The sequence below is a fragment of the Lampris incognitus genome, chromosome 15 (genome assembly GCF_029633865.1).
Source record: "Lampris incognitus isolate fLamInc1 chromosome 15, fLamInc1.hap2, whole genome shotgun sequence".
Taxonomy (NCBI): Eukaryota; Metazoa; Chordata; class Actinopteri; order Lampriformes; family Lampridae; genus Lampris; species Lampris incognitus.
The window spans coordinates 20,414,211-20,429,595 of record NC_079225.1 but is presented as its reverse complement, the minus strand read 5'-3'; the positions used below and the strand labels follow the sequence as shown (position 1 = coordinate 20,429,595).

General features: G+C 44.5%; 1 protein-coding gene across 1 annotated transcript; it reads right to left on the bottom strand.

Annotated features, from left to right (window-relative positions):
• Window positions 1–418: 418 nt before the first annotated feature.
• Window positions 419–14,980, bottom strand: cd164 (CD164 molecule, sialomucin). Its single transcript, XM_056294417.1, has 6 exons — window positions 14,778–14,980; window positions 13,675–13,749; window positions 5,061–5,129; window positions 4,441–4,572; window positions 4,194–4,283; window positions 419–4,074 (listed from the first exon to the last, which is right to left on the bottom strand). Exons 1-6 carry the CDS (start codon window positions 14,842–14,844, stop codon window positions 3,896–3,898), a joined length of 612 nt encoding a protein of 203 aa, XP_056150392.1. The 5' UTR covers window positions 14,845–14,980; the 3' UTR covers window positions 419–3,895.
• Between the last annotated feature and the right edge of the window lie 405 nt (window positions 14,981–15,385).

The window sequence follows — 15,385 nt, the reverse complement described above, 5'->3', positions numbered from 1 at the left end:
CGAAGCATCGCTCATCAGCTCGTCCCCCAAGGAACCAAAGGCAAGCAGCTAAAATTTGCAACCAACGCAGTTTTCAAAGCTAAGGGACGGTGGATTGTTGAAGACCGGATGTGACTAAACTGTACATGATAATACAAAGAGGCGCTGTTATAAATCTTTTGCTAAGCAGCAGTTTGGTTTGATCCGACGTGGTGGTGGTGGACTCGGCCTTGATCTGGTGTCAATTTCAACAGAGTGCGTGTTGACACAGCACCGATCGCGCACCAAGTCTCGTTACCTGGGCGACTCTTCCTGTTCAACGTAACCATGGAGACGACGCCTTCCTCCCGAGGCACGGCGGCGTCACCTTACCCCGCCATCGATTTGTCGTGTAAATTGTTAAGCCTGCAAGAAAGTTTACGCCACTCTCAAATGAAATGTAAATTATTTAACAACTCAAACTTTATTGATTTAAACATTGTCAAACTAAAAGGCAACACAAAAAAGAGGCAAGAAAAACAAGATTCGAGGGAACAAAAGGACACGAAACAAGCATAAAACATTATAGTAGGCAATGTGGCACCTGCAAGTGTCTCCATATTACTCCGCGTGTGTGTCGAAGTGGGGTAAGAGAAGAGTCGGAGTCACACCGACAAGACCGGTGGTCTCTAATACAACTGGCGGAAATTATGGCAATATGTGCATATGCATCAAGGCAAGAGAGGGGAATTTGAAAGCTTTTTCAGTTATCGTTCTTGGGAGTTCTGCGCTGCAAGAGTGAAAGCTGGTGTGAAGCCGTGAAGAAGAACAAGCAAGCTGGATTCAACATTTTGAATTCAGAAAGGTGACAAAGGACAGTCCTGTCCCGTAAAAGGGTGGACATTTACGATAAAAGCTATAGCTCGTCACACTGTGACTCTTGCCTTTATGGAAGAAATGTTGCAATAGAAATATATTTGAAGACTGTTGCTAAACCACTGCCGAGAAGGGGTCTGAAAAACAGATGTTCACACACAGAACAACTTTAGCAGTGTCTGAAAGTGCTGAATCCTTTTGATATTAAACAGGAATGGCAAACTATGACAGGAGACAAACTGAAAGTCTTTATACATGGACATTTAACTGAATAAGGCACTTTTCCTAACAACGAGTACACTGACCTTTCACCTGTAGGGCAAGCTCTTAACAGGGGGACAACAATGGACATCTGTCTATTGTCAACAGAAACTGGTGATGGTTTGTGACACCGCTATGCCAACGCATGATGCTGTTTTCTTAAGGGAATGCAGCAACCATGTCCAAAACGAGAGAAGCACTCCACAAAAGGGTTCCTTGACGGACTTCTGAACCGTTTGCCACTCAGCAGATGGGAACAGCTAAGGCAAAGTCTGCAACATAGCCAACTTACTCACTACAGCTAGGTCTAGGTCTTTGGGCTGTGGCCTAATGCCACCAGGTGACTGTAGGTCAAGTCCTAAAAAGGCGTGTTAATGGTGATCAAGAGCATACATTAAATCAGAGGTAACCCAGGCCAAAAAGTTACATGTGCACTTCACATATTACATACCGTCTGTGGTCATACCGAACAGCAAGGTGATCATTTCCCAATATCTGATAAATAATCAGGATTAAACAAGCATTTGTGATTTTTTTTGTTTGTTTGTTTTTTGACCATGAACACATTTAGAAAGGCAAAAACTTACAAAACAAAGCTTTGTCAGTGCAATGCACCATTTACCATGCCAAAACTGAGGACTTTGGCTTGAATTAATTCCGTTCCAAAGCATTCCTGCCACTAACACATGGGTTAAAACAAATCAAGTGGTTTATAGTGTACACATAAATCCTTAAGGGCATATGCAATGAAAAAAAAAATCACAACTCCAAGCATTGTGCATGCAAAAACAATACTAGATACTAAATTGAAACTGAAGTCTTGGCACTGACAAGCTGCTGCAAGCAAAAGCTGTTGAAAAGCACTCCTTCATTTTGCCTTTACACGAGTTGAAAGTGAGAGGATAAAACGAAAGAGACAACATATCTATATGTACATGTGGGTCAGGGGAGGTAAAAAAAAAATCCACGTGGTTAGCAGCAAGCTAATTGGATAACTTTACATGAACTCCATGTTGGCCACCTAGTTGTTGCTTTTCAGTACTCCATTTAGCGATCATCTTTTACACCACAAATTCAGACAGCCACCGTCCATTTAAGAATGAGGACTATGTAACTCAAACTGTCCAAAACTTTGTCTGATTCCAGTCCCTCTTTTGTTCATCTACAACAATGAATTAATCCCATTAAATATTTTGGTTTAATCATTAAATTATCTATTAATACCAGAGAGCGGTGGGGCCAGAGTTGAACATGAGGAACTGCTTTAGGGGAGAAAAAAAGAAAGAAAAAAGAAGTCATCTGCGTTTAAGGGAAATGTCAGTCAGATATCGATAATCTACAGCATACCTTCAAGATTCTTTAAAGACCATGAGTGGTTAATGTGTGTCAACTGTACTCTTCAATCGCTAATAGGCTCTTCAGTCCAGCTGGAATACTAGGGTTCTCACTGTTCACAAATATCAGCACAGCGATACCGCTTCTCTCACGAGGCCGCCAACACACACACTAAATACAACACCCGCACCTCAGCCAGGAGGAAGAGACTCATCCTCTCTGATATTCCCCTCTCTGAAAGTCATATTACACATTTTACATTAAAGGCACTTCACTACTCGCATCATCCACATCAAAAAGGTGCATGCCATCTTTCTTAGCTCATTCTCCATCTTATGCGTTATTTATACTAATCAATTATTCACACACACACACACACATATATATATATATGTGTGTGTGTGTGTGTGTGTGTGTGTGTGTGTGTGAATATAAAAATTACAAGCTTTAAACTTGACCCCTATGCCCCCGTCAGGTTGAGACTGGGGGGCCTGCTCAAGTTTAGCGAGCCGACCAAGTAGGTTTTGAAGTTGTTCAAGGAGAGAAATGACTATTGCGGGGTTTAAGGGTTGAAAAATGAACTTGGTTTGTGGTTTATTGCATTGACCTGCTCTATTAGCAGCTGATGTGTGTCATGTTAGACTACTGGGATCGGGGTCAAAGGTCACCCCAGACAATTAAACGGGGAAAATGCACAGCACTCTTAAAGCTCAAAGATGTCCGATCTATTCAGACAAACATTTACCTAGAAGGATCAATGTATTTCAACATGACACTGAAGGACGGGGGAGTATTGCTGTCATTCAATTGTTACTTTTCACCTCGCCCGGGAGCTCTGAAGTTAGATTCATATGATAATGTTGCCTGGGAGTGAGGAGTCTGCCCATGACTCAAAGAATGAAGCCAAAGTTGGATCATGCAGTTATCTCATCAAACAACGATATGGAACTCAAACAGTGTTTCCAAAAGCAAGATAACATGAGTGTCAATCTGACCAACTCACAGCTACACTTACAGCTAAACATCTACAGGAAAACAGTTTTCATAAATGAATGGTGCATTAACTGGTGAAAACTTTAAAGCGGGAACCGTGCAGAGAGGGGCTGTAAATAACATGAACTCCCTCCAGTTGGCATGGGGGAAAATGGACAAGCTGCAGCACTGTAGATGGTTTCGGTTTTACTAGCTGGTGCTATGTAAATAGCTTGCATTCGGGCAGGTGTGGGCGGTTCCACACAGACTACAACTGCAGCGTTTGGGCAGAGCCCAACTAGAATCTGTGCAACGCCAAAGATGCAGGAACAACCACTTGAAAACACTGTTTGAGGCAGTCATAATGAGTGAATGAGAGTGCATGCTGTTCAGGGAGTCTGATTAGAAGGTTCTACTTGGCGTTGGGAATACGGGGTGGAGGCGAGGGTGTAGAGTGCTGTGGTTTCTAAAGGGTCCGTACAGTGGGGTTGCTTCAGAGGGTGTGGTAATTGCGGTCCTTGGACTTGCAGAACTTGTAGAGGAAGAAGATCACGGCCTGCAGGCCCAACACCAGCACGATTCCACCAATAAAGCTGGCAGCGTCGAACGTTGAGTCCTTGTGAGGGGCGGGAGAGGGCGCCACCGGGGGGGCAGTGGTTATGATGGTTGCATCTGTGGGAAATGACGGGGAGGAGTGGGGGTCAACATAATACCTATTCAACATTTAAGATAAACTTCACAATCACTTCAGCATCTCGTCTACCACAAACTCACTAGGCTCCAGTACTTACTATGAGTCGTAGTGCTGGGGGCAAGGGTGGAAGTTTTCACACTGGGGGCAGTGGTGTTAGCAGTGGTAGGAGTTGATGTATTAGCTGCACCTGGGGCACAGCAGGAACACAATGTTGATTGGTCTTATGTCACTCACCAATTTGAACTACTTAATGAAAATCCAATAAGAAAAAAAAATCTTCCCATGGCAGTACAAGACCCAACAGCAGACACAACAAGGGGACCAGCAGAGGCTGTTGGGGTTACCTGTGGTTGGCTCATGAGTGGAGTTGCTGGGAGGGCTGCTGGTAGCTGCAATAGTGGGGGAGACTGTGGCAGGCTTGCTGGTATTGGGAGAGGAAGAAGTCAAGGGAACAAGGGAGCCCATGGGGTTGTTAGCTGGAGAGGAAATCAACACCAGAACTTGAAGGGGGAAGGATGGGGGGGCACCCCCAAAGCAACAACGTTAGCTCAAAGCATCCACACAACGTTCCCTCACCAGCTCCCTTGGGCAGGCAAAGATTCTGGCTTACACCTGCCCAAGCCTCCAGGAGCCAAAGGGACAAAGAGGATTTCAGAGGAGTTAAAGACATTAAGAAAGGGGGACACATAAGGAAAAGAATGACCAAAAGACCCATTTAACGCCACCAAGGAATATGGACAGGTCCAGACACAATCTGGAGGATTCGTCTTTCTTTCTTTTTAGCTGACGATATGTGGTAAACTTTAATTCTGTGGAATACTTCCTTTATTTTAAAATCTTCAATTTCAACTTAAACATAGCTTTGTGTGTGGCTAACGCTGCTGACATCTAGGGTCTACTGAAACCTGTAAAAAGTTTTTTTATAACCAAGTCCACTGCGGTTGTTGGTGTCTGTCATCCTTACCTGAGCAATTAACGTGGTCGCAGGTGGTGTTGTCTGTCATATTATTCACATTGAGACAGGAGAAAGAAGCTGGAAGGACAAAAAAATGTGATATGATAAATTAAATCCTCACCTTTCATGTCATCAACATACTAGGGGACAGTTCAAATAACACTTTGTAAGAGCCAATTTTCTGGTGAGGACTTCATTATTCATTCATTATTCAAACTGCCTATCCTTACTCAGGGTCACGGGGATGCTGGAGCCTATCCCAGCAGTCATTGGGTGGCAGGTGGGGAGACATCCTGGACAGGCCGCCACACCATCACAGGGTCCACCCACACACACACACACACACACACACACACACACCTAGGGACAATTTAGTACAGCCAATTCACTTGACCCCCGTCTTTGGACTGTGGGAGGAAACCGGAGTACCCAGAGGAAACCCACGCAGACACGGTGCGAACATGCACATTCCACACAGAGGACGACCCGGGACGACCCCCAAGGTTGGACTACCCTGGGGCTCGAACCTAGGACCTTCCTGCTGTGAGGCGACCGTGCTAACCACTGCGCCGCCCAAAGATTTTTTTTTTGTTGCCATTTTCTGCCTTTATTTGACAGTGACAGTAGAGAGAGACAAGAAAGGCAGGGGAGAGAGAGGGGATGACATGCGGCAAAGGGCCCAGGCCGGATTCAAACCCAAGCCGTTTCGGTAAGGGCTCAGCATTATGTGGTACGTGCTCTACCAGTTAAGCCACCAGGGTGCCCATTTATGTCCTCATGAAATACGACTATCATGGGTGTAGAAGTACAGACAACCATTGCCTGTACATACATTCACTCAGCTATTTACCCATCAAGTGAGCAGCTCCAGGTTAACTATCATCTAAGCATCAAGGATTAGAATATTGCTTTAAAGTTTCTTCTGTTCTCTCAGTTCCATGTGTCTTTTTCCATAATTGAAATTTAATGATCCACACGGCATATACATTTAAATAGCCCTCAGAAAAGCCAAACCTCTATCTGGTAATTGTACACACAAAATTATCAATGTGTGAAAAAAGTTTTGAAAATCTTGAGTGCAGTGTTGGCTACACCAAACAGAGTCCTAGGAGTTGGTATGGACTTTCGCTCAAAAATGTCTTGCTCAAGGAAACTTCAGCAGGCTGGAAGTTTGCTTACACAAGATGCTGGAATGCCACATCCAAAGGACAGTCTCTTTATTCACTACCCAAAGAAATTGAATCGAGTGCAACTGGACTTGGTATATATCCATGAAGACGTTTCACCTCTCATCCAAGAGGCTTCCTCAGTTTGTGCCTTTCGGACTAGACCAAGCAAGTCTGATAAACTGTATCTTAAACTACACAAGGCATTTGGTACCAAAGGTGTTGAATCAATAACATCCATCCATTATCCATTATCCAAGCCGCTTATCCGAATTCGGGTCACGGGCCAACACATTCACAACTAGAGACAATTTAGTAAGGCCGATTCACCTGACGTACATCTCTTTGGACTGTGGGAGGAAACCCACGCAGACACAGGGAGAACACGCAAACTCCATACAGAGGACGCCCCGGGATGACCCCCAAGGTTGGACAACCCCAGGGTTCAAATCCAGGACCTTCTTGCTGTGAGGTAACCCACTAACCACTGCGCCACCGTGGTACTGAATCAATAACAGAATCACAATAACAGTAATAATCTTTATTTGTATATCACTTTTCAAAACACAGTCCTTAAAAGGCAATGCAGTACAAAAAGTTAAAAAAAATAAATCTTTGTTTCATCACTGCAAATCAGTGCACAAACAACTTGGAGCACTTGTTTCTGGCAGACATCCATTTTGGAAGAAAAAAAAAATCCCACCTCGCACATGGTATTTCATTATTTCCCATGTCACTTCTTGCATGTTTTTGTGACAAAACATAGTTTGGAGACTAGACAGACTCATCTGGGATTCGTCTTGGTGAAAGTTCTTGTAATGTGTGACCCCATCGCTGCTCAGTCAGGTAGTGTGAAAACCACGACTTCTAAGATTCCCGATAACAAGAAAGCAAGCTATGTAGCGTGAATAGTGCAGCAACCTGACAACTTAGAAAGTCGTGTGTCTTTCTAACCGATGCAATGTTTGATCGAGCGAGCAAACGTTGCATCGGTTGCTCGCTCCTGCAGATTTCTCCTCTAGAACATCAGCACAGGCTCTGGCCATCTCCCGGCTGGACTATGGCAACTCCCTCCTTGCTGGCGCCCCGGTGTCGGCCATCAGACCTCTGGAGCTTGTTTAGAAAGCTGCAGCTCGTCTGGTGTTCAACCGACCTAAGTTCTCCCACACAACTCCCCTTCTCATGTCCCTACACTGGCTCCCAGTAGCTGCTCGCATCCAGTTTAAGACTCTGGTGCTAGCCTACAGGGCAGTGAAAGGAACAGCTCCTTCCTATCTCCAGGCCATCGTCAAGCCCTACACCCCCATCTGACCACTTCACTCTGCTGCCTCGGGACGCCTGGTTGCCCCGTCGCTCAGATGCCCCTGCTGCTGATCGACCCGGTCACGGCTCTTTTCTGTCCTGGCCCCACAGTGGTGGAATGAACTCCCCACTGATGTCAGGCCACGGAGTCGCTGCCCATCTTTCAGCGCAGGTTGAAAACTCACCTCTTCAAGAACTACTACCCTGCACTTATTGTATTCACTCAGTAAAAAAAACAAAAAAACAAAACTCTTTCTCGCGCTTTAACTTTAGCACTGGTTTTGCTCTTAGATGCTTGTTTAGAGAGATGCCTCTGACTAGTAGTTCTCCTGATTTCCTACGTTAAATGCACTTATTGTAAGTCGCTTTGGATAAAAGCGTCGGCTAAATGACTGTAATGTAATGTAATTTGTGTAGTGTGAACTAGGAATAAGGGGGCAAACGCCATCAACCACGGGGTAGAGCAAACAATACCCATCAACCCACCCCACCGACCCATACGTACAAACCAGTGCTAGGCTGACCTCACTGAAGACATCACTGGATTTGATAGTGTCATATATTACAGACAGAGTATCGTCTAAGTGACAAAGACTTGTTCAAACCAAGGTGATTCATAGGAGCGTATCTCCTGCTCTTATGACGGTGTGTCACTGAGAATATAATACAGCAAGCAGCACAGTTCTAAGGACAAAATGCGAGTCCACCTGTGGGAGAGACCACCAGCAGTCTGTTTCTTAATTCCCAGTGCCAAGATGAGTGGAAGTCTTTCCAAAGTGTTTGGTACGACCACAGTGTTGACCATGTATCAATTAGTAGAAGGTTTAAAAAATGTATACGTCTTTACTTTATGCATAACAAAAATTAACAAAAGAAAACATGAAGGGGGGGGGTCTGGAGACAAACCAGCATTCCTCCCTATCAAGGATGTGCACATCCTCATCCTTGAAGGAGTGGCCACTGGCCGGTAGATGGGTGTAGACTGTGAGTACATCTGTCGGCATCTTACAATGCTGTGACTGCAAACCTTCCCAAACCCTCTGTGAATGGTACACATGGCCATTGAAACTCTAGTTAGTGGTCACACCCATATTTGCATATGAAAGTGGTCGTTGGCTTTGGTCGTTATGCAACTGTATTGTTTATAAGGGTGGGGATGCGTGCAGGCAGTTTAGATGAGTGATGAAACATATCTTTTTTTTTTTTTTTTTTCTGATTTTTCCCTTTTTTCTCCCAATTTAGTGGCCAATTGATCCCTATTTTAATTCAAACACCCACCCTCGTATTGCATGCGTTCGCCAACTGCATCTCTCCGGCCGGCAGTCTCGAAGGAAAGCGCCTCCCCACTTTCGTGACAAGGCGAATCCAAGCCGAACCACTGTTTTTCCGACACACACAGAGACGCATTCACATGACGAACACAAGCCGACTCCGCCCCCCTCCCGAAGACAGCGTTGCCAATGATTGCTGCTTTATCGAGTCCGGCCATAGTCGGATCTGACGAGACCGGGGCGCGAACCCCAGTCCCCAGTGGGCAACTGCATCGACACCAGGCCGATGCTTAGACCGCTACGCCACCGCGGACCCTGTGATGAAACATATCTGACAATAAACGTTGTATCCAAATGAACTAATTCAAACCTCTTTGATTTTCTTACCTGGATTATTGAGCATGCACCAAGACATTTAAACCCTGAATAAAGTGTTTGCACACTGCTCTTTAAATGTTTTACAGAAGCTTTTGTATTATTATGCAGTGTGGTGCACTGTGCCGTGCTCTTTTCACTTTTTGGTGAAACTGTGGTATTATTATGCACTATGGATGAATGTGTAGCCTATGTATTTGTGTTCGATGTACTTTTAATTTACTAGTGGAGTGCATCATGTCATAGCCCCCGTTTAATGCTCTGCCAGTCTGAGATTACGTTCATTTTCATCTGCATAAAAAGCATATACCAAAAGTTGTGCCCCCTCTCAGTTTTCAAGTGACCTTTTCATCATCTTGAGCTGGCACTGGATGTGCGCTCCTCTCGTCAGCCACACTGAATTTCCAGCAAGGGAAACAAGCATGCATCCCACAATACACAGTACTCCCACTGGGGTCATGGGTAATATAAGCAAGCATTAAATGAAAGCAATATGGCACCCAATGAATGCTTTGGTAGCTTGATAATATTAGCTGGGATGTGCATCACAGGTCAGGTCACATATATTGCTACCAGTATGTGAGGTGTGTCTGGAGGCTGAGGAAGGGGGCTGATTCAGGGCAATGTTTGTGCAGGACAAAGCAGCAGCAGAAGGGAAAGGCCATGGACCTTGTCAAGTATTGTAGGTTGATTATTTGAAAATTGATATGAAGTATTATAGTATGGAATATAATTGAAGGAATATCTGATTGGGATTTTATTTTTCAACAAATACCCCCCCTCCATGTGATGCAGAAATGTTATGGGATAATATTAAGGGAAGTAATCCACTTGAGTTCTTTGTTTCAGTTTTTATGAGTTGAGGACAAGATTGAGTTAAATAAAAAAAAAGGGATCTGGTAGGTCATCAGTCAGCTTCAAAATTCCCCGAGTCAAAGTACAATTATCTAGGTGTGGGCAGGTGCTTTTTTTTCCTTTTCTTTTCTTTCTTTTTTTTTTTTTTTTTTTTAAATCGCTCCTACTACTAATTAACCATGTTACAAAAGCAAGAGACTTTGACCATCCAGTAAATTATACCTGTCCAAGATCCCTAGACAATAGGCCTAACCGTGAGACAAGATACAGGTTCAAAACCATTTTACAGATTTATAGAGCTAATGAAGAGACAACAGAAGTCAATTTCTATTTCCTTAGACACACAGCATCCACTTCGAGAAATGACAGATGGAGTTCAGTCACAAACCTCAGAGACAGTTTCCTGAATTGGAGATGTGAACAACTACCTTCAGAAGGCAGACTAGACTGTTAAAAGATGACTATCGCTGTGAATTTCATCGAAGAGAATAAGGCAATCAGCCTACTACAGTGACACAGTAGAATAAAGTAAAAATACTGTTACCTAAGTGCAAGTATAGATGCTTTCCACAACCACTGTCTCTGCTTTATTGCTGTCGTTTGCTGGATTAGTAATGAAAACAGACTTGAGAAACATGACAAGACAAAATGTGCCAATATTAATGCTTGTGAAGCTGAGGGAAATTGTATACATAGATAACATATTCTATCCATTGTGCTCATTTGTTTATATTTCCTTGTCAAAGAATGCAACAAGTATTAGAACAGGCAAATTCTTATGTGCACATGCATCACTAATAAGCAAAGAGATTTAATAATCCAAAATTATCCTAAATATATGTAGCCTTTATGCTTGGGTCCTCAGATAAGCAAGCTTACTCCACACTGCAATGACAACCTCAGCTATCCCATGCTTTGACGATCTAGCAATTGAACAACACTTCGATGTCTGCCACAACTTTTCTTCTGAGCTGATGCAATTTCAACCCTGCCATCTCAACACATATGTCTCAGACATGTTTTTTTCCCACTGCCAGGTTGGACAGAGGGCTGTTGCCTCAGGCAGCTGTGAAAGGTGGAACTGGCTCTCACACTTAACACAGTGACTTGGCATCATGTCAGTAGTAAAACCCAGTGCTTGCTTATTACTGCTTATTAAGCCAATGATGACAGTGAAAGCTTTTTGCACAGAATACAATACACCCTCCAGGTTAAGAGTGCTCAACGGGCTTTGTCACAGTCTAGGGTTTGTGTTTAGAGGCACTCCCAAGCTCCCTGTACACGTGTAAAGCTCCAGCACATTTAAATATGGAGCTGCAGGAAAAAGTGCCTCTGACGCCATAGGCTTGTTTACACAAAATCCCTAAACCAAAGATACATCTGGTAATGACAGAGTGGTAGGCATTAGCTCACTGCAGAAATTCCGCCTGCCTTTACTCTGACATAACCATTTTTTCTTAGCCAGCTGCTGACCTTTCCGGTTTTTGCTGACTTCATATCTAATAGGTGATCTGTTGTTGGGCTTGTGAGAAGCATTAGCTCTGGGCCAGCCCAGTGTGTTCGTGTGTGTGTGTGTGTGCCTGGGGGAGGAGAAATGATAGTGTTGGTGTGGCTGCTCCAGAGTCTGAATAGTATGTTGATGCGACTCGTTAGTCCTGGTGTGTGAATGCATTCAGGTTAGTCTTTCTAAACTGCTGCAGTGGAGAGAAAGAGTTATTAATGCTGTGTACAGAGAAATAGTCCAACCCTTTTTTTAAACACTGACACTCATCTTCTCACTAAGCCCGGTGAGTCATGAACTTGAACGACAGTGTAAAAATTACCAATAATCTAACAATGTCCACAACAAAAACAGACTATATGGGCTACAACCTTTATCAAGATTACTACAGTCTGAATCCTGAGGGAACCGTACCTACTTGTTTATCTTTAATGACATTCCAGATAAATGCAGTGTAACAGTAACCTACCACCCCCACCACACAAATTAGCACAGCTATGTCACCTTTCCTGCCTTTTTGAAAAGAGCTGTGGAATTGTCATCTAGTCTTTCCTGTTCAACAAGCGCTATGAGAGACAATACAAGAGGAGAGCATAGGATCTCCTGTCAGTTACTCTCATTACAGCCTGACCTGAGGAGAATCACATCTCCCTGTTGGCACACAAGTCTGACAGGCCAATTCTCATGTGAGGTCAAGTATCTGGGCTTGGCCCACTAATGGACTGTGAGTTGAGTCAGTAGTTTGACTAATTGGTGTTTGATGGGCTGGGCCATCAGCAATCAGATTCAAATCAGCAGTGTAGTTGAGGGCAGATCTGTAAGCTATATCATACTATAATTCCAACTGAAATACGATTCAATTATTCATCTCTATTTCGAAATCTAATGGAAACCAACACAAAGAGGAGCCACTCATGCTAATGTTCTTCTGTTTAATTTGTACTCTACTCTTAGTGCTATACCCTCTTTTCTTCAGTCCTCGATTGTGAAGGTAGTCTTTCTGTCATATACTTTCTTGTTTCCTCTACTGTCATCTTCGCTCTAGTTTTTAGACAATGGAACTTGCTCTGTGTGTGTGCACATATTACGGCAAGGACTTTGAACCCTATAATTCATATTTAAGCTCGAGGACCATCGAAAGTCCCACCAGGGCCCTCTAACTATTGCATAAAGTTATTGACACATCTATCACACCTTTGCATATCAAAGAATATGACCAGTGAGCTCTACTGTACCATAAAATCAAACCGGTAACCTCACTTCCTTATATTGACAACATTATGTAAGCACACAAGCCATTTTACTCATTGTCTGACTTGGCAGTGACTTAATCAGGATAAAAATGAAACATTGGCAGCGCACGGTGGGCAGAGCACCGGAAATGATTTTGGTTGACTCAGGAACCAACATCTGTAATGTAGCCTTGTCAGTGCTAGTCCAACCTCAGTTGATGGATTATGATAAGCTAAAGGTAAACAATTCGAAACTAGGCTGAAAAACAACTACCGCAGCATAAACATCAACAGCCATTTTCTCTGCTACACAGACCAGAAAGATTTTGGCATATTCTGACTGCCCATATTCAAAAAGGTCTTTCCATTATCTTAACGAATATAAAGAAGGGCATAATGCTCTCGATCAAGGTCTAGGAGTCATTCCTTTATTTAAGAATAGCATCCGGAGCATAACACAGTAAAATGTGTACTCTGAGTCAAAATACTTGTGGACACCATGTGTCCAAAAGACACAGCATTGTTGGGGTCCAAGAAGATTACATCCCCGTTTCTTCTTTTCCATGAATGTGTGAGCAAGATGTGAAATGAATGCATGAGTTAAGCAAAGCGGTCAACCTCGGAATACGACCGGTCTCTCTCTACCTAAAACTAAAAAGGGAGAAGGGTGCCAACAGTTTATTGCCTCAAGTGGCCTGTCCAAAATGACAACACTGGCGCTGCCAGAGGATTCATGTGCTGCTTGGGCTTCTGGGAAATCGGGATGATGTCATCCAAAGAAAGCATCCAACGCCATACATTCTCTTCATAGCCGAGAATTAGGTTTTATCAATTCAGCTGCTGCTCGGGGCATTAAGACTTACACAAAGCCCAACCTGTGTTTCACTCCACAACTTGCCTGACATTTAGGCAGATACTCACATGCCGTGCAGTTCATCCACTGGCACTCACTGTTGGCTGCACATAACTCGCATGTAAGCAGTGTGGGACAATCGTCTGAAAAAGAAAAGAAAAAACAAATCGCAGTTAGTTGATAAATAGAAATGGTCAGGACAAGTTGAGAGGAGACGGCAGACGTATGTCATCACAGCCGTCCCAGGTACCATCAAACGGAGCTCTGTGGGGATCTTCTATCAATGATTTGTACATGTTGAAAACTGAACAAACCTGGTCTCACCTCGGAGACAATTTTAGATTGACAATGTCGTGAATTCGCTCAGACGCAGACCGAAGACTGACGGCCAAAGGCAACGAGGTTATTGCATAACGAGCTGTTCCCTACAGTACCATGACTGGTCCTTTCACCGACCATCTGGACCCGTCAGCCGTCATCGCAGCGGTTCGGACTCCGCTTACAGCGCTCAACTTGTGCGTTAATAAATAAATAAACAAACAAATGACGTCGCCTCTGGTGTCTTCATAAACAGCGAGACGGGAGGTACTTTCCCCCTTTTAGGACGACCATGTGTGCGCTTACTAGCATAGGGCTAGGGCGTTAGCCGGCTTCGGTAACTTCCAACGCCAGCGGCCAACGTGGAAATAATATGGACAAGTTGCCAGCCAACATATTTACTTATTTATTTCTTCAGGATATTTGCTTGGCATTTTCCGCCTTTACTCGATAGTGGTAGTATAGTGGAGGGGGACGGGAAGGGCGGGGGGTGACATGCAGCAAAGGGCCCGGGCCAGGTTCGAACCCAGGCCGCTGCGGTAAGGACTCAGCCTTACAGCGAGCGGTACGCGCTCTACCAGGTGAGCCACCGGGGCGCCCTAGCCGTTATATATATAATTTAAAAATAAATAACCGTACAAGAGGGCAGCCAGGCAGCCCTTCGTCTATCTGCTAAATCTTACCATTGGCCGTTTTAGAATCGAAAAAAATACAACAACCCCCCCCCAAACAAAACAACAACAAACCGTCGACACATTTTGGGAGGGCAGCGTCTTGAGCGGGCTGAGGAGGCTAGCCCCATGCTAGCTCAGGAGGCTTCGCTCCCTCTGACACGGGGGGGTCGCAAACTTACATGCGGCGGCTGCCGATGCGCCGAGCACGGCCACGACCGACGCCAGTAGCACGACTTTCAAATCCATGGCGGTGCCTAGCTCGTCTTGTCCGGAGACCGTGGTTTGCGCAGAAACGTCGAGAACGGAGAGTTTTCCCAGATTTCTTCCGTCTCGTGCGCGTCTCGCTCGTCGTGTGTCGTTGCTGTGCGGACTCAGATCACCACTTCCTACTTGACCGGTCATGTGGCGTTTTTAAACTGGGAGGGGTGAAACGTCAAATGTCGTGTAGTCACTGCCGGCCGTCCCGAAGATAAACGTGTGTGTGTGTGTGTGTGTGTGTGTGTGTGTGTGTGTGTGTGTGTGTGTGTGTGTGTGTGTGTGTTACGGTTCTCTTGGTTTGTCATTACACTTTACCAGTGTGTACACATTTGAGGAAAATTGCCAAATTTGTCATTCTTTTAACAGGTGGTGTCTCTCAGACACCCTCTCCTGGATGCCACACTTTAATACTGGATAGCCATCCTTTCGTAGCCCTGGTAGCATAGCGGTAGGCCACTGCTTACACATCAAAATCTCTCTCTCTCTCACACTCACACACTCACACACACACACACACACACACACACAC